Source organism: Acyrthosiphon pisum, chromosome A2 (assembly GCF_005508785.2).
Source record: "Acyrthosiphon pisum isolate AL4f chromosome A2, pea_aphid_22Mar2018_4r6ur, whole genome shotgun sequence".
NCBI classification, from domain to species: domain Eukaryota; kingdom Metazoa; phylum Arthropoda; class Insecta; order Hemiptera; family Aphididae; genus Acyrthosiphon; species Acyrthosiphon pisum.
Genome location: NC_042495.1, coordinates 25359930 through 25379126, shown reverse-complemented (window position 1 = coordinate 25379126; position 19197 = coordinate 25359930). Strand labels below are relative to the sequence as shown.

Here is a 19197-nt window from a genome sequence, read left to right as displayed (position 1 = left end):
CAAGTATTGAATACTTGTTGCAAGTCATTGATCGTCATTGAAAGCACTTGCTCGTTGTTTCAAGACCTAATTCACTATTGTAAGTTCTTGCACCAGGTTGAATGCTCTTGCTCCCTATTGCAAGTATACATAATGCATCCTGTTGCAAGTCATTACTCGACGTTGCAAATACTTGCTGGATGTTACTAGTCATTGCTAGCGGTTGCAAATTCTTGATAGCTTTTGTATGTTTTTGCAACTGTTGCAGCTTGTAGTTTCAAGTTCTTGTTCACTATTGCAAGTTTTTACACCAGGTTGAACGCCCTTGCTCCCTGTGGCAAGTACATAATGCATCCTGTTGCAAGCACCTTGCTCGCCCATGCAATTATTGGCTTAATAACAAATGATTACAGATAGGTCTTTTCCAAAATATCACGTTTTTATAATAATTTTTATCATGGTAGTAAAAAGGAAACAATCCGTACAAATAGTACAGTTAAAATAAAATAAAATTTAATTTAATAATATTTTTAAAAATTATACCTAGCTCTAATTCCGTCAATTTTGGGTTTAGAATACAAGTTGATGGATCTAAATTACTTTAAAAAATCGATCAACCTAAAAATAATATTCAAAATAGGGGTTACTATTAAAAAAAAATGAAATTGTATTGCGCATGCGCAAAATACATGAGTTAAAAATAATTTAACCCATAGGAATTTATAATCCATTAGTCTAGTTAAATGTCCCACAAAAAGAACTGAAAAATATTAACAGGGTATTGAGTGATTAAGTGTTCCCTGTTTTCGTGAAAAAACTGTATATATTTTAGATATAAAAAATCAATATTATCAAAAATATTATTCGGAAGCAATAGGAAATTAACATTTTTAAAAACGTTAATCAAAAACAATATATTATATTATAATATACAGAATATATTATATTCTTATAACTTATAACTTTTAATTTTTAAGTTATTATAGTAACGCACAATACAGAAATGCACTTAAAAGTAAAAAATTTAAATTATAATTTATATAAAAATATATATATAGAAAATTGAAAATTTCTGTTTCAAATTAAAATGTTTTTAAAGTTAAAGATTAAAAAGTAAAGACAAGTGAAATGTTTTTGAAAATTTTTTTTTTTCGTGGTACAAATAATTTAATAATGTGTAATACTATAATTTCATTTCATTTTGGATTTTGATTTCGCTATTCAATTTTTTTCGGTTTTTGGGATTTTTTGTTATCGTTTTTTAGTTTTTTATTGTTTTTGTTTTTTGTTTTTTTCCTGTTTAATAACGTTTTTTAAAAAAGTTTTCCATCCCTGAAAAAACCCAATGTAAGGTAGGGTGACCATATTTAAAAAAATAAAATACAGGACAAAAATATTATCATATTATTATATTTTAATAATTTAATATATAATATTTTTAAATTAATTTATTATATTTTTTTGTTGTCCGATAGAATAACGCTTGAGCACGATATGGAGGTATTATAAATATTTTTTTATTTCGCAATATGCTCCCATTTGATAACGAATTGGTTGACCGGTAGGTAAATATACTATTATAATATGTACGGTTTACGTCACCAAAATGTGATGCAATAATTATAATGGTAAAAACAAAAATCCAAAAATACATTTGAAAAGTATAGATTTTTTTATTATTCTATTCAATTATATAATTTCAAACATTTCAAAAATTAAAAATTAACAGTAAAAACGGGATTAATATAGGACAGACTTGATATTACGGGAGAAAAAGCGTCCTGAGAGAAGTTTGTTAGGACAACAGGACACAAAGCCAAAATAAAGGACAATGCTGTATAAAACAGGACGTATGGTCACCCTAATGTAAGGAAACAGGTATTGTTCTTAGCTCAAGGTTTGATAATAGGTGAATTCACTTTAATATTAAAAGTTACAACACATGGTTGGTTTTGCTAAACATAAATTTGCTATGTTGCGTGTGGGTCAAAGAGTGAGAAAACAAATGGTTCACTGACGTCATCTTAACGGGATAACTTTTAACACCTGAGTTTCATTTAATTATTTCTATGTAGGTTTATTATAGAGAAATAATCAAAATATTAATACTTATTTTACCAATTTTGGATGAGTGTTCCCCATATAAAAGATTAGAATTCTCCATAAAGGCATCGATTTGCTTGCCAAAGTTCGAACACCTGCTTGAAAAGCTTCAATGCACATTTCAAGACTGTCGTAGCTCAAATAATATAATAATAAAGTAATCCAAAGTTCTACACTATCTTCTATAACTTCAACTCCTTTTTTCAGAATTCTAGGACTGTCTATATTTGTGTTTTTAGCCTAAAAAAAATAAACAAACAAACGGTTTTTGTATTAAATACTAATACTTTATGAAAATGAAGTATGTACCCAATAAATATAATGTTCAGATTTATGTAATGCTTTGTTATCGTGTGCTTCTTCAAAGGCTCGCTCCATAGTTTCATTCATAAAATTTCTTATTATTTCTTTTTTCATCCGATAAGATTTCCGAATTTCTATAATATGATCAATATAAAAGTCCCATAACTTATGTTTATTTTTTAAAGGTAAATTTTCTTTTAATCCGTCTTCATATGTTTTAATGCAGTTTCTAAAAAACAAATTATGGTAAAAAAAATTTTTTTTTAATTTTTGGATACTGACCTTATACCACTAATATAATTTTTATCATTATATAATTGCTCAGTTTCTCGATGATAGATAAAACCATCAAAATTAATCTTAGCTAATTTTTGCCACATTAGTTCACTATGTCTATACTTTCTGAACATATCTCTACATAAAAAAAATATATTTCTAATTATGTACACTAATTTGTTTTTATTCTATTCAATACCTGACAATATTACATTGCAGTTCTCTAACTGCATTAAATTTTATCGCTCTGTCTAGTAATATAAAATGAAATTCGATATCACCTTCAAAACGTTTTATGAGGCTTTTATATTTTTCCATGGCAATTGGAAGTGAGGCACCTGCAGTCTTCTCTAAATGTTGTACTTCTACCCAAAAATCTTCTATGTATAAGCTTTTACAATTTTTGTGATATTTTAATCCTTGTGTGAAATATTGTCTAGCTGATTCAACATCATTTCGATCATCAAATTCATATGTCGCTGCAATTATATATACTTCAGGATCACTGTGGTATCTCAACATAAGTGTATTCAACATGTTGCTACATTTAGTAATAAATAATGTCTGAAATTAAGAATTTATAAACGGTTAAATAAAATAAAATAAAATAAAATATTTCAAGTATAATAATCAAATTCTTCATGTTAAACCATAGCTATTTCAATGGTTATTAAAAAATTTAAATTCATAACCTTTTCAATATAATAGTTAGATATACAATGTGAAAAAGTATTATGGACATTCAAATCTTAATTATTATTATTATTATCTCGATTACCTATTATTTAAATAACATTAAAATTAATACTAAAATTATTCAAACAGATATTAATAAATTATATTAAAATTATTATTATATATTATTTATTGTCTTATATGTTTATAATTTAGCTATAATTTGAATGATCATTATTTATGGTCTCATACAAAATTTACTACAACGCAACTACCATAATACAAAATCTCATGGGGAACAAAAACAATTCGGAATATAGAACATTTTGTTAAATAGAATTAAATAAATTTAATTTGGTTTGGTTCTCAAAAATATTTTGATAAATGGAAGTTTCTAGCATAGAAGTTTCTGTGTATATTTATTTTATACAGGTTTACTACATAATTTATTATTCTTACAGTGATCATTCATTGTATCAAACAGAAAAAAATAAGGTTCCAAAGCTATTGAAAATATACCTAAATATAATATTGTATTGCGCTTGTACGAGTCAGCAATCATAAATATATGGTTGAATTGATGTCATATCTATCATTGTGTGCTATCTAACTGGTAGATATATAATGTATTTTTGATAGTGATGGGCAACAATATTGATAATTGGAAACAATATCAATATTGTGACAAATTGTCAATATCAACATTGTATCCTATATCGTGAATTATTGTAACAAGTTTTTTTCTTATCTTCAATTATCAATGTAAAGTATTTTTTTGAATTAATAAATAATAATTATTAATTCAATCTTTGTGTTTATTAATTTATATTTATTATTGATTTTAATTAGTAATAATTGATAACTAATAAGTAATAAGTAGTTAATAGGTACCTAATATATAAAATAATTAAAAAATATTTTTGTTACAAATTGATATCGTACAACTTATGATAGCTTACGTATCATGATACAATATCGGCAAAATCAGAACAATATCGATATACAAAATTATATCGTTCCCATAACTAATTTTTGATAGTTACAATGATCAATATGCAAGTAGGCATACTTTTCAATTAGTCATTGATCATAACTCATCACTTAACAAAGATATAAAATTATTATATAAAGTAGGTTTTTGAGAATTCCAATAATCTTTAGGGCGAATACAAAAATTTAAAAAACTCATCATATTTCTAATATTAAAATTATTTAGGTTGTAATTTATTGACTTACATTATTTGAGCAGAACTCAATATATTCTGATAGTGAAGTCTTTTCAACAGGAAACAGCAGAAACATACTGTTGTACATATCATTGATACGATTTGATAAAATGGTAAGTATTTCAGTGTTAATATACTCGGTGTCATTTTCTTTAATTTTTTGCTATGAAAACAAAATAATAATAATAATAATAGGTATTTGAAATAATATAATCAGTTAGTCTTACATCAATTTTAAGTTGACATGTATCCAACATATTTAATTCGACTTTTATTTGCTTCAACAATTCCTCTTTGGTGGCCAACCCAAGTGCAATTTTCTTGTTGAGTGATTTACGATTATCATTTAACATTCTTATGTTATGTAAAAAATAAAGTATACCAAAATAAATATTGAAAATACTAAATAAAAAATAACACTGGCTTAAGAATTGTATACTTGCTTACATTAGTTCGTCCCATTTCATTATACCATAAGTTTTCATGAAATGGATTTCCGATTCTACTTCTTCTGCCGACATGACAAAAACGATTCCTTTATGAACTGATCAAAGAATTTGAAACGCAAACAAACAAATTAATAAATCCAAAAATTGTGGTACCAAAAATAGATACTACAATATTTCAGTTCGAGTGTTGGGTCTTGTTCCAACAGATAAGTAGTGCCGTAGAGGTACTTGAATTGAATCAAACGTTTTCGTAATTTTATCTTATAAAATCATAAAAAGGCAAATATACAAATATTTAAATCATTGCCCATAGAGCAGTATCATACACAAATACTTCCTTTGGGAAATTAAAAAAATCATTAGAATAAAGCATGCACAGTGTATGAAAAACAAATTCAGTAAGCAAAATACTGCTGTTAAAGATAATTACCGATTATGTTCCGTTTTGACCAAGTGTTCAACGTTTGTGATTGAGAGGTTCTAATGGTCTGTCTACAGTGATAGTAGACAAATTTCGGAGCCGTGTTTGCCCGTATTTTAAATTATATTAATTTGTTAATATGTGTTATATTTATCTGTATTATATTCTGGTTCTGTAGTCAAATTCTCACGTTACTGTTGTTAGATCAAATAGTATATTATAATATCGTATTAAGTATTTGGTTAGTCGTTTTGAAGTTATGAATTTTGATCAGACATCCACACACTATCGTCAAATGATTTGAAAAATGTATGAATAAAACTCTGTACGACTGTTACGTAGTCTGTATTTTGGTTCAAATTTCAAATAATCGCGATTCGCGAAATTTTAAGTCTGTATACGAAAAAATAATAATATTATCACAGAATAATTCTGTGATATTATGTTGTTATTATATGATAACAATTATTACTATTTCAACGATTGGATCTGCGCCGGGACAAATTCCAACGTTCCAAGTCCTTAGTACGCATGCGCCAGGACTTGATATTTTGACGATTTAATTTCTTACCAATAATTTTGCGGCGACCCCCGACCGTACGAGCGTCTCGGGAAATATTGTAATACATATATAATAATATAATATTTTTAATTAAATTTGAAAGTCTCCAAAACTTATAATATTATCATCATCGTTGTCATTTAACTCAGTTTCAACATTATATACATCATTTGTACCAATTTTTTTAATAACAGTATCTGGTAATACAAAATTGTGACAACACTTTTTATTCCTCTTTAACCCAGATCTTATATGAAGTAAAATTATTAGCATTGGGGATTTCATTTTGTTCCTTAACTTTGTTTTCATCAAATTCATTTGGCTGAACACTCGTTCGCAAGCTGCATTGGACCAAGGTATACACAATACAGTAAATGCCAAGTTGGCTAATTCTTTAAATGGATTATTATTTGCAGTCTCGAAATGAATACACTTCACTCCAAAACTCTACAGCTGAATTAGTATTCTTCCAGTTTGATAAATTAATGTTGCGCCACTGTAGATCAATTTTCGTTCGTTCTGAACGAGTCCGTCAGTCGACAGTCGCGTCATGGAGGTAATATTACGCGCAGCATAATATAATATTATTGATCCTGAGTGGCCCGGCGCACAGTTGGCGGTGGCTGACGGGCAGATACCGCGGTTACCATGGTTATTGCTGTAGTCTATGGGATGGCCGGCGCCCGGCAGCGTCATATCGTGCAACAGATTGTCGAATTTTCAGTCACGCTCTCGAGTTGAATTTTTTTAAATTGTTTACGTCGTTATTAACGCTTTACTGTTTTAACCCAATCCGTTTGGCGATCACACGTCGATTACCATTAATATTTTTCAGTTAATCGTCGGAGTCGGACGATCCGTCGTTTTATCGGTAAGTACCTATTGCGTTACACGAGTCTCGAGTTCTACTCACGGGTAGAAAGCACTCCACTGTACGTTTGGAGCGGACAGCCGGACATCGGGAATATGTACGAGTTACCGAGCCTGGTGAAGACGGCGTACTACGCTTGCAACCAGATCGAGCGCGCCAAGTATGACTTGTTGAGAACACGGCACGTCGATTTGCGAAGTTGTTGCTTGTCGCTGTTCGAACTGTTCAAAGCCGAAAGAAACACAGACGATGACGACGGCAGGGAGACAATGTACAGCAGATCGTCATTGCCCAGCAGGTTTGTAAAAGTGTGCGAGGCGGCAGCGTTGTACGGACACATCGATTGCCTGAGACTCGCTCGTGCGATCGGCGTCCCTTGGGATGACCGTTACAGTCATATCCCTCATAATACCATGGATATCAGGGGCTTAGGTTCAGCGTGCGAAATAGCTGCGATGTCGGGCAATCTGGACTGTCTACAGTATGCACGGGACAACGGCTGCCCGTGGAACGCAAGGACGTGTGCCAGTGCCGCGAAGAACGGCCACATGGACTGTCTACGGTATGCGCGGGACAACGGCTGCCCGTGGGACGAACAGACGTGTGCCAGTGCCGCGAAGAACGGTCACATGGACTGTCTACGGTATGCACGGGACAACGGCTGCCCGTGGGACGACAACACGTGTTCCTTTGCCGCAAAGAACGGTCACATAGATTGTTTACGGTATGCACGTGACAACGGCTGCCCGTGGGACCGGTGGACGTGTGCCAGTGCCGCGGAGTACGGCCACTTGGACTGTCTCGTGTACGCACGGGACAACGGTTGTCCCTGGGACGTTTTAACGCCCACCTTCGCCGCTCATAACGGTCACTTGAATTGTCTCGTCTATGCACGGGACAACGGCTGTAAATGGGACAAGGAGACGTGCCACAGTGCAGCGTTGAACGGTCACATAGATTGTTTACGGTATGCACGTGACAACGGCTGTCCGTGAGACGAGTCGACGTATTTCAATGCCAAGCGGAACGGTCATTTAGACTGTCTCAATTACGCATTGGCTAATGGGTGCCTGTCGCAAATGGACGATCGCAGTGTGGACAACGATGGAGAAGACATGCGTTTTTCGGACGAGGACAGTGTACACTATGCAGCATGACTAAGTAGATAGGTATGATCACATTTTTACTGATACGTAGATTCTCCTTCAGACCATGTCCATTACTTGGTTCTCGGCTTCTCATTAGTTATTCATATTATCAACACTAGATTATATTTTAAAAGTTAATTTAAATAAATGTAAAATGATTATTTTTTAATTATATTTTCTTATTAGGTATCTAATTACATATCTATCACTTATGTGGATCTGCAGGCTACGGATGTTGAAAGGACCAAGTGGTAGCCACGAACACGGTCAACCCTAGGAGCCGATCTCTTGTCACGTCTTCAGTAATTACATTGAACGACATGGATTTGGACGTGGCCAAGAGGCGTGCGAGCTTTTACACTGCAAGTCGACTGACCAAAGTGTATAGTGTATATGAAATGTATAAAATGTAAAAAATGTTGAAAATAATTGTACAAAAGTAAATTGAAATGTACGTAAATTGTATTAATTTAGCACAAATACCTATATATTTTCGTTGAATAATTCAATTGGTTTCTTTTTTTATACCTATATTATGAGTAAATGCCAAAACGCTAAGTAATATTAAATTATAGCATGTGAAAATAATGTGGATAGTTATTTCGGTTTTTTTGTAACTGCTTTGAAAAAAATTTACATGATTGTCCTGATATTGAGTTTAAGATTTTTGACCGAAGAACAAAAATTATTATTTTTTGACTTAATAATATTAATATTTTTTAACTTGATTAAATAAACTTATACGAAATGTTGTATCAAATTTTCAAGTCTAAGGTGATTAGAGTTAAAATATATTGCAAATTTTTATAAATTTTATGAATTTCGTAAAAATTTGAAATTTAAACACTATCCAAAAAAATTAATTGAGTATTTTTAATATTTTATAATAATTTCTGTAGGAATAACTTATGAGGTACTTTGTATTTCACTAAAAATGTTATTATGCTTAAACGTTAAAACAAATAAAAAAACATTATGATTACTTAACTGTCTTAACTATTTAATTTAAGACGGGAGACTCAATTTAAAACTGACTTGTTATTTATACTCGTAAAAAAATAGTACCTAAGTAAATAAAAACCACGAGTATGTTACTAAGTTAGAAAGTTAAAATCGATTTTTCTTTAACTTAATAACTCGTTAATGACTAGATCTTGGGTAGTTGGTTTATAATTATAATTTATTATAGTAGTTATCACGTTGAGGACTCCTAACATTACTTCAGTACATCTATTACGAGTATCTTCATCGCTTAAATTACGAGTACACCTTCTTATTATTTAGGTAATTACTATCGCATAGAAATTTTTTGGAGACAAAAAGGGTATACCATCAGTATGGTTGTGGGTACATAACATATTATAGCAATGAATAGCGATGTCGGTCATTCAACCACAGACAATAAGTCGAGTGGATGCCAAATCATTTTCAACCTATTTTTATATCCATTAAATGTTGTAAAAATATGAATTTCAAACGCTCACAAAAATTTAATTTGACTTTCCTGTAAACATTTTTTTTTGATAAAGGAAGACAAACTTGTGAGGAATCTCGTATTAAATTATCAAATCTTAGATAGTAAGATTTAAAAATAAAATTTTTATGAATTTCTTACTCAAAATAATTTGCACATTTTCGTTAGTTTTTCGAAATTGGTCAAAATTCGAACTAAATGATTATAAAAAATCACCGATTGTATCACCAATGCTTGTAACAAATAGATAAATCAACATTTATTATTATATTTTGTACAGTACTTAGTTGTTTAGTAGTTTAATACCTAGCATTTAAGTAGAATATTTCTCATCATATTAATTTATACATTTAATTAACTTAAATATATTGCATGCCATATGTATTTATATTATATTACTTAAAATAATAACTAAACATTAAATACCTAGTAATATTAAAAACATGTAATTCGATTTTATTATTGTAAAATAACTATTATACCTACCTATTCACTCATTATTAAGCAATAAGCACATTGATTTAAAATCTAAATGTCTAATAAATAATAATATTATATTTATGTAAAAGCGAAAATACATAGGTACAACTGTACAAGGTAGGCACATAATAAATAAAGTAAGATTTTTTATATTTTCTACATATTCATAATAAATGTAGGTACAACTACTAATCAATATCACACACATGTATATCTTTAGGTTAGATTGGTCTAGTTTTAAATTTATTTTATTAAATAATCAATTTAATGTCTAATTATAATTATGTATAAAAAAAAAAAGTATACTCATAAAATTTAAATTTTTTATTGCAAAATTATGTAATTTGCTTCTATTGTTAATTTTATAATATTATGAGAACATAACATGAAAAGTTATAGGGGATGTAATGTTACCCACTCATCACAATTAGATACCTTATAAGAAAATATAATTAAATAATAATAATTTTAAATTTATTTAAATTAACTTTTAAAATATAATCTAGTGTTGATAATATGAATATCTAATGAGAAGCCGAGAACCGAGTAATGGACATGGTCATACGTATCAGTAAAAATGTGATCATATATATCTATTTAGTCAACACAGTTTCATGTAATATTCACATTTAATAAAATTTTTAGCGCCAAAATTATTAAACCAATAGAAGAACGAGAACTACAATAGGCATGGTTCCCTAGAATGAACGAGAACATGTCCTATAATTAATCATGCAACCCAGTATCTTTATATTTACACAAACAAATATTATAAAGTATAAGTAATTATTTAGTTATTAACGTTAATATTGTAGTAATTTGAAAATAGGATGTGTGTCCAATATATACGTATTTATGTATTTTATAATTGTATAAGATTTACTATTTATATATATTACGCTCACGCTTTAAATTACTTCCTTCTCAGGGTATGAAACAGTTGATTTAAAAATGGGTATAATAATATATGACCACTATATTATAATATAAACATCTGTGTGACTGTATATACAATATTATAATATATAGGTATATTAAGCGTTATGATAGTGACACTCTTTTTTAGTATTATCTAATTGTGAAGAGTGGGTATCAGTACACCCCCTATACCTTTTTATGTTATGTCCTCATAACATTATAAAATAATTTTGTATAAAATTAAAAAAATTATCAAATTACATAATTTTGCAATATAAAATTTAAATTATATGAATATCCTTTTTTTTTTTTATAAATAATTATAATTAGACATTAAATTGATTATTTAATAAAATAAATTTAAAACTAGACCAATTATTTTTATTTGTTTTTTATTTAATATTATATATTAATACGGGACAGTGAATGTTAAAATTCTTGCTACATATCCCCACTAAATCATAGTGGTTGCCTATATGAGAATTCCTTGGGCGTAGCCGATAAATGGTAAGACATTTTAAAATTTACAATTTTTAAGAAATCATTATTATCCTTAACTATAAAGCAATAAAAATATAAAGCAGACACTTATCTATAGTATTTGATGATAATCTATTTTTAATTTGTGTACTTGTTTGAATCAGAAATTAAGTGTAATATTTAGTGTTATTTAGTGTATTAATAGTGTTAGCCGGTAGGTTGATATATTATAATAAAATAGTTTTATAAAAATATTAAAATGAAACTATTCTCTTACAGTCTAATCTATTTTTTGACGAATGCATAATAATAATTGTATATGATATTATTATCCAAACTGTGCTGTCCAGTGTCCAAAATATGCATTACTCAATTGTTTCTGTTACCTATACTGCCTTAAAAATTAAAATGTATTATTTCCTAGATTATTGATACCAATAATACTTAATAGTAATTTTAGAACTTAAATTATCTGTGTTATGATGTTTTGAATATGACTGTTGTGGGAAGTACCTAGTTTGAGTTCCAGTTTCTTTTTTCAATAGTTTTTCATTATCTCGCTTACATTAATTGCTCTGCTGTATAGGTACCTACACTGTACAGTAGGCCTGTGTAGTGTGTTAGTTTTGAAAAATGATAATTCTAGATAACGGAGATATTTCTTTATCACACTGTCTCAACGCTTCTAAACAATTTTTTGGATATTTTACATGCTTATTAAGTATGGTATACCATATATGTAGTTCAGCCTTAAGCTTTTAACTGTTATCAGTATCGAGATAAAATTCAACAAGTTCATCAAAGTTTTCTGAATAAGTTCCAGAAAAAAAACACTGAAAGTCTAAAAATAAAATAATGGTATGTGGGGGGGTTCATGGAGTTCAAGTTTATTTAGCTAAAGTTAATATGTAGCCACCCCCCCCCTCCCAACGAGAGCACACCCATGGAGTAGACCGACCGTCATTTCGTACCAACAAGTTACTGTTTGAAAATTCGTGGTAGTAGAATAATGTCGTCGAGTAGGTGATAATGATTTGTGATAATGATTATGATACGGCTTGGCAGCTTTGCGAGAACGTTCAGATTTTTTAACTGTAGGAGACGGTGCCGTTTATAATAGCCCCCCCCCCTATTGTATTTTTTTGTCGACCTACAGACAACCACTTATTAGTTTTTACAGCTGTTTAGAGTCATTAATTTTTTCTTAATTATTAATTTTATTCGTTGAGTCAACAAGCTTGAAATGTAATACGAGGCTCTTAAAATATTCTTACAATAGCAGTTGACAAATATATAAATACAGTCACAATTTTTTTTATAAGCATTTAGTTCGAATTTTGATCATTTACGAAAAACTAACGAAAATGTGCAAATTATTTTGAGTAAGAAATTCATAAAAATTTTATTTTTAAATCTTACTATCTAAGATTTGATAATTTAATACGAGATTCCTCACAAGTTTGTCTTCCTTTATCAAAAAAAAATGTTTACCGGAAAGTCAAATTAAATTTTTATGAGCGTTTGAAATTCATATATTTACAACATTTAATGGATATCAAAATAGGTTGAAAATGATTTGGCATCCACTCGACTTATTGTCTGTGGTTGAATGACCGACATCACTATTCATTGCTATTCTATGTTATGTACTCACAAACATACTGATAGTATACCTACCTATTAATCTTTTTGTCTCCGAAAAATCTCTATGCGATAGTAATTACCTAAATAATAAGAGGTGCACTCGTAATTTAAGCGACGAAGGTACTCGTAATCACGAATTAAGATATTATACCTTATATCTTAATTCGTGCTCGTAATAGATGTTTGTTAATAGAAGTAATGTTTGGAGTCCTCGGCGTGATAACTACCTACTATAATAAATTATAATTATAAACCAACTACCCAAGATCTAGTCATTAACGAGTTAATAAGTCAAAGAAAAATCGATTTCAACTTTCTAACTTAGTAACATACTCGTTGTTTTTATTTACTTAGCTACTATTTTTTTACGGGTATAAATAACAAGTCAGTTTTAAATTGAGACTCCCGTTTTAAATTAAATAGTTAAGTTATCATAATATTATTTTTATTTGTTTTAACTTTTAAGCATAATAACATTTTTAGTGAAATACAAAGTACCTCATAAGTTGTTAAATTCAATTTCAGGTCACTCATGTAAATTTTTTTCAAAGCAGTTACAAAAAAACCGAAATAACTATCTGCAATATTTTCACATGCTATAAATTATTTTTCTTATTGTTTTGGCATTTACTTATAATATAGGTATAAAAAAAGAAATATATATTAGTGCTAAATTAATACAATTTACAGTAGGTACCGTAGAATGGGGTGAATTGCAGCTGCAAGGTGAATTGAAACAAGTATCCAGTAATTTGTTTATTATTATCGACAAATATTCAATTTTAGTGTTATCACTTTGAAAAGATAAGATTCATTGTAATAAATGTTATCTATTAAAAAATAAAAACCATTGTGATCGGATTATTTCTACCCCCAAAGCAATATATTTTCTTCACGCTTATCAATTTACTCATATTATTACCTCCAAAATCCTAGTTCAGTTGATAATGTTAAAATGTCACTATTACAAACATTTTTTTTTCTGTGTAAAAAATATTGTACATTTTTCCGAAATTTACAAAACAACAATGTAACTACATTTTTTAATTTAATATAAATTTTAGAACCATCAAATTCAAGTAGTAAACCAAAAACCTAGACAGTACCTATACCTACTAAAAATGTGTTGTTTTACACTTTAATGAACATAATATATTTATGTATATTTGATAATTATTAGGTGTTACATTTGTATTTTACTTTTTAAAAAATAAAAAAACTTACTTCAAAGACCGAAATTTGTCAAAGTTGTAGTATTTTGATGTTAAATATCAGAGCCATGTTAGGGGGGGGGGGCATACGGGGCAATTGATTTGTCTAAAACAAATTAACATGTAATATGATATGATATTGTCACTGGTTGTTAATATTAGCAATTTATTTACAGGATTAAATTTTCAAAATATTTTGATTTGTTTTGAACTGTTTAGGGACATTTTTAGTTTCCAATTTTATTAGTTTTTTTTATTTAAAAAACTAAAAATCCTGTCACAGTTTTTTTTTATAACAATTTTAAGTTCAAATCTAAACAAAATACAGAAAAATCACAAATATTATCTATTTATTTTGAATTGATAATTCATAAAAATTATTCTGTTTAAATTTAAGATTTTAAAATGTAATACAATAATCGTTAAAGGTTGTCTACCTTTATGAAAAAAAAAAAAAAATGTCTATAAGAAAGTCAAATTAAATTTTTATGTGCGTTTGAAGTTAAACAAAATTTGACTTTCACTCGACTTCTCATGTTGTGATTTTCTTATTTTGTTGTCATTCGAAACCGAGAACCTTAGACTCTTTAAATTTACAACATATATTTGTTTTATCAATTCCTATACTCGATAAAATTTTCAAAATATTTTGACCCTTTTTGAGCTGTTTACAGACTATTTCAAATTTAAATTTTTTTAGGTTTTTTTTCTATAAATATCAATAACATTTTATTTGTGGGGCTAAAAAGAGTGAAATTGAATGCAAGGCTCCTGATATATTGTTACAATAGCCGTTTAAAAATATTAAAAAGACATAGACACTCAATTTTTTAATTAAGCATTTTAATTTTGATTTTTGATAACATTAATCAAATTTAAAATTTAAAAATAATTTTGTAGTTAAAAATTTATAAAATGTTTAAATTTTATAGCTAAGGATTGAAAATTAAAAACAAGTTTCTACGTAAATAGGTTACACAAAAAATACTTTATTCACAATAATATCAAAAATATACTTGGTAATATCAATATATCATAGGTTGAATTGTTTTTCTTATACAATGATATTATTATATCATTGAATTCAAATTTAACACCATCTATTACAGTGACCCACTTTTAACCTAATGTACAGCAGAGCGACACCCACTAGTCCACTATTGCCATGATTTCATTGAAATATTTCAAGAAGAGCGAAATTTTCAGTTTTGAAATATTTAAAATTCAGAACACATTAAGGGCCATCCTTCAAGTTTATCCGCGAAAAAATGTCATGTTCATATAGTTCATCATATAGTCAATAAAATTGCTATTATTGTTCAGAATGTGATCTCAAGCTAGAACAGAAAATAATATAAAGATTCATCAAAAAAAAATGTTTAATTATTAATCATAAAAGTAATTTTTATGCAAGATTTGTTTTTGGTGTAACCCTAAAACCAATGAACGTATATACATGATATTGTCACTGGTAATATTCGTATTTACTTTACAAGGATAAAATTTTCAAAATATTTTGATTTATTTTGAACTGTTTAGGAAAATTTTCAGTTTCTAATTTAATTAATTTTTTTTTCTATGAATGTCAATAAAACTTTATTTGTTGGGTAAAAAAGCTTTGAAATTTAATACAAGACTCCTACTATTATTGTTATTAAAAATCCTTTAGTAACACTTTTTTTTATAAGCATTTAAAGTTCAAATCTTGACGAAATAATGAAAAATTACAAAAATTATCTAATTATATTGTGTTGAGTATTCATAAAAAATGTTCTCTTTAAATACCAAACTGACATTATCTTAAACGTATGACAATAATTATGAAAATTATATGGTTTGTAAATAGTTTAAGAAATATACAAATGTCAAGAAATCCCCAAAAATAACATTTTGAAAAAAGCTATTACGCACTAAATTAATTAAAAAAATTCTAAAAAATAAGCTACCTGACTTAAATAAATGTTTTAACCATCAAAATTGTTCTTGTAATCAGATTTGCAAATTGGCTATTTGAATTTTCATTATTAAAAAATAAAAATTGTAGTGTAAGTGTTCATAAATTATATTAATAAAAAAATACTTTAAATACATTGATTAGAACAAAAGTTTAAACGAACAAAATTCAAGCATTCCAAAACATTGCTCTGAAGAAATTAACAAATACCTTCTTACTTCTCAAATTTTTCCCTCCATTCAGACCTAAAATTAAAAACGATAGCTGAGAAATCCAAATGTTACTCCTTCTTTTTCTTATAATTATGTATTTACTCAAATAAATTCTTATCCATGACATTTTTAAGGATTTATAAAACCTTAATGCATTTAAGCAGTAGCACTACGCTATCCTATATTATCAGTTTTGTAATATTAAGTAAACAATTAACAATTATTTTAATTTTAACAGTTCAAAACTCACTTAAATTGTTCACATTTCACTGAAATGGAAAATCTCATAGCAACAGTACTAAATGTATTTATTGCTTCATCTAATTTCATAAAATTTCCATCCAATTTAGAAATCAAGTATACTAAACAGAACATAAATAATATTCAAAATATAAATAAATATACATAGCAAAAACTAATTTTAATCTGATAATAATTATTGACATTGACTCACTAGATGTTATAACTGTTCCATTTTGTCCTTCTTGGTGTTAATAAATAGTTTTTATGAAATCTTATAGAGACTCAATCAACCAATATTCGTCTCATGGCAATTTTGTTCCTTTTATAATTAAATATATTGTATAGTTAATTTGTTAAAAGTGGAATCACATAAAATTAATTTCATTTCATTACCTAATCCATAAATTCTAGAACAAACATATTCGTGTAGCCAGTAATCAAGACATAAAGTTTTTCTTAACTATCTCATGCTCTTTGATGCCAACTTTTTCGGGTTCATAATAATTAACAGCTTCTTTCGAGTCTGTAAGTTATTTTTGTAAAGATTTTTTAACATCTTACATTTTTTCTCATTTCTATTATCCTACTATAGGTATCTGAAATTTAAAATTAATTTAAAAAACAAATAATCAAACAATTTAAACTCAATTAAGAATCACCCTTTCATGAAATGATTCAAGTAAACTTTCTCTTTACAAATTTGTAATTTTTCTGCATCATTTTGACTTTGTATTTGTTAGCCACTAAAATTATGCCTGTAATATTACGTGTTTAGTGTTTAGTAATAATCATAAAAACTGTGTTAAATGTTAATATAGTGATTACATAGTGGTGTATCGCTACAGACATCACCTCTAACTTAAATACTAAAATATAAATTTTTGACGATTTAAGAACGATGGTGAAAAAATAAATTGGTGGAAATTAATACTTCTACTAGGAAACTAATTTGTTATGGCTGTAACATTTAAATTAAAGTATCTATCTGCAATACACACCTGATACGCAGTTGTACATTGTACGTGATCGACGCAATAGGAGTGCCTACCTGACTTGGTTTAACGCATGACTAAATAAACAGGCATGTCAGCTCGATAACACTGCACATAAAATTGTGATAAAATGTTCCCCAGACTTGGAATAAACGCTAAAATATTGTACGCTATAATAATAATCTACATTATACATTTTATATTATTCTTTCCATGTCTGGGGAACATGCGCGACGATAGCGAAAATGACATTTTAGCTGACATGCCTGTTTATTTAGTCATGATTTAACGTACATCGAATTTCACATGAAGTGACATTGTTTCACAAACGAAAAGGCACCGGTCGACAGACATGAAACGGGAAACGGCAACGTCTCCTACAGTTAAAAATCTGAACATTCTCGCAAAGCCGCCAAGCCGTATCATAATCATTATCACAAATCATTATCACCTACTCGACGACGTTATTCTACTATCACGAATTTTCAAACAGAACTTTTTGGTACGTAATGACGGTCGGTCTACTCCATGGGTGTGCTCTCGGAGGGAGGGAGGGGGCTCCATATTAACTTTAGCTAAATAAACTTGAACTCCATGAAACCCATCCCCCCCCCTAAAATTTGTTTTTTAGACTTTCAGTGTTTTTTTTTCTGGAACTTATTCAGAAAACTTTGATGAACTTGTTGAATTTTATCTCGATACTGATAACAGTTAAAGGCGTAAGACTGAACTACATATATGGTACACCATACTCAATAAGCATGTAAAATATCCAAAAAAATTGTTTAGAAGCGTTGAGACAGTGTGATAAAGAAATATCTCCGTTATCTAGAATTATCATTTTTCAAAACTAACACACTACACAGGCCTACTGTACAGTGTAGGTACCTATACAGCAGAGCAATTAATGTAAGCGAGATAATGAAAACTATTGAAAAAGAAACTGGAACTCAAACTAGGTACTTCCCACAACAGTCATATTCAAAACATCATAACACAGATAATTTAAGTTCTAAAATTACTATTAAGTATTATTGGTATCAATAATCTAGGAAATAATACATTTTAATTTTTAAGGCAGTATAGGTAACAGAAACAATTGAGTAATGCATATTTTGGACACTGGACAGCACAGTTTGGATAATAATATCATATACAATTATTATTATGCATTCGTCAAAAAATAGATTAGACTGTAAGAGAATAGTTTCATTTTAATATTTTTATAAAACTATTTTATTATAATATATCAACCTACCGGCTAACACTATTAATACACTAAATAACACTAAATATTACACTTAATTTCTGATTCAAACAAGTACACAAATTAAAAATAGATTATCATCAAATACTATAGATAAGTGTCTGCTTTATATTTTTATTGCTTTATAGTTAAGGATAATAATGATTTCTTAAAAATTGTAAATTTTAAAATGTCTTACCATTTATCGGCTACGCCCAAGGAATTCTCATATAGGCAACCACTATGATTTAGTGGGGATATGTAGCAAGAATTTTAACATTCACTGTCCCCGTATTAATATATAATATTAAATAAAAACAAATAAAATAA

General features: G+C 28.5%; 2 protein-coding genes and 1 long non-coding RNA gene across 8 annotated transcripts in view; 1 reads left to right on the top strand and 2 right to left on the bottom strand.

The window, feature by feature from the left end:
• Nucleotides 1-5839, bottom strand: part of LOC100574230 (U3 small nucleolar RNA-associated protein 6 homolog) — a 9459-nt gene extending 3620 nt beyond the window's left edge. Inside the window, exons 1-8 of one of the 4 annotated variants that reach the window (XM_016802544.2) lie at nucleotides 5442-5838; nucleotides 5010-5348; nucleotides 4790-4916; nucleotides 4573-4725; nucleotides 2861-3225; nucleotides 2668-2799; nucleotides 2392-2614; nucleotides 2098-2322 (exon numbers count right to left, since the gene is read on the bottom strand). In XM_016802544.2, the coding sequence (XP_016658033.1) occupies nucleotides 2098-2322; nucleotides 2392-2614; nucleotides 2668-2799; nucleotides 2861-3225; nucleotides 4573-4725; nucleotides 4790-4916; nucleotides 5010-5083 (1299 nt within the window). In that variant the 5' untranslated portion in view covers nucleotides 5084-5348; nucleotides 5442-5838. Of the gene's footprint in view, nucleotides 1-2097; nucleotides 2323-2391; nucleotides 2615-2667; nucleotides 2800-2860; nucleotides 3226-4572; nucleotides 4726-4789; nucleotides 4917-5009 lie in introns of all 4 variants that reach the window. The other 3 variants (XM_003242910.4, XM_008182518.3, XM_016802545.2) reach the window with 3 other exon arrangements.
• Nucleotides 5840-5987: 148 nt separating this feature from the next.
• Nucleotides 5988-8503, top strand: LOC100574331. Of its 2 annotated transcripts, none has more exons than XM_029490693.1 (3): nucleotides 5988-7163; nucleotides 7290-8034; nucleotides 8200-8503. In XM_029490693.1, the coding sequence occupies exons 1-2, from the start codon at nucleotides 6961-6963 to the stop codon at nucleotides 7858-7860; spliced, it is 774 nt and encodes a 257-aa protein (XP_029346553.1). In that variant the 5' UTR covers nucleotides 5988-6960; the 3' UTR covers nucleotides 7861-8034; nucleotides 8200-8503. The 2 variants fall into 2 exon arrangements, with proteins under 2 accessions (XP_029346553.1, XP_008180741.1); XM_008182519.3 differs by having other exon boundaries at nucleotides 5988-6350; nucleotides 6411-8034; nucleotides 8200-8502.
• Nucleotides 8504-15350: 6847 nt separating this feature from the next.
• LOC100574415 lies at nucleotides 15351-18090 on the bottom strand. Of its 2 annotated transcripts, XR_119145.4 has the most exons (6): nucleotides 17628-18090; nucleotides 17289-17384; nucleotides 17023-17225; nucleotides 16841-16948; nucleotides 16637-16748; nucleotides 15351-15557 (listed from the first exon to the last, which is right to left on the bottom strand). It is a non-coding gene; the product is annotated as an uncharacterized LOC100574415 (long non-coding RNA). The 2 variants fall into 2 exon arrangements; XR_001679089.2 differs by lacking the exon at nucleotides 17289-17384 and having other exon boundaries at nucleotides 17628-18086.
• Between the last annotated feature and the right edge of the window lie 1107 nt (nucleotides 18091-19197).

Coding starts and splice junctions, on each gene's coding strand:
- LOC100574331 (XM_008182519.3), top strand. CDS start 6,961: ATGTACGAGTTACCGAGCCTGGTGAAGACGGCGTACTACGCTTGCAAC.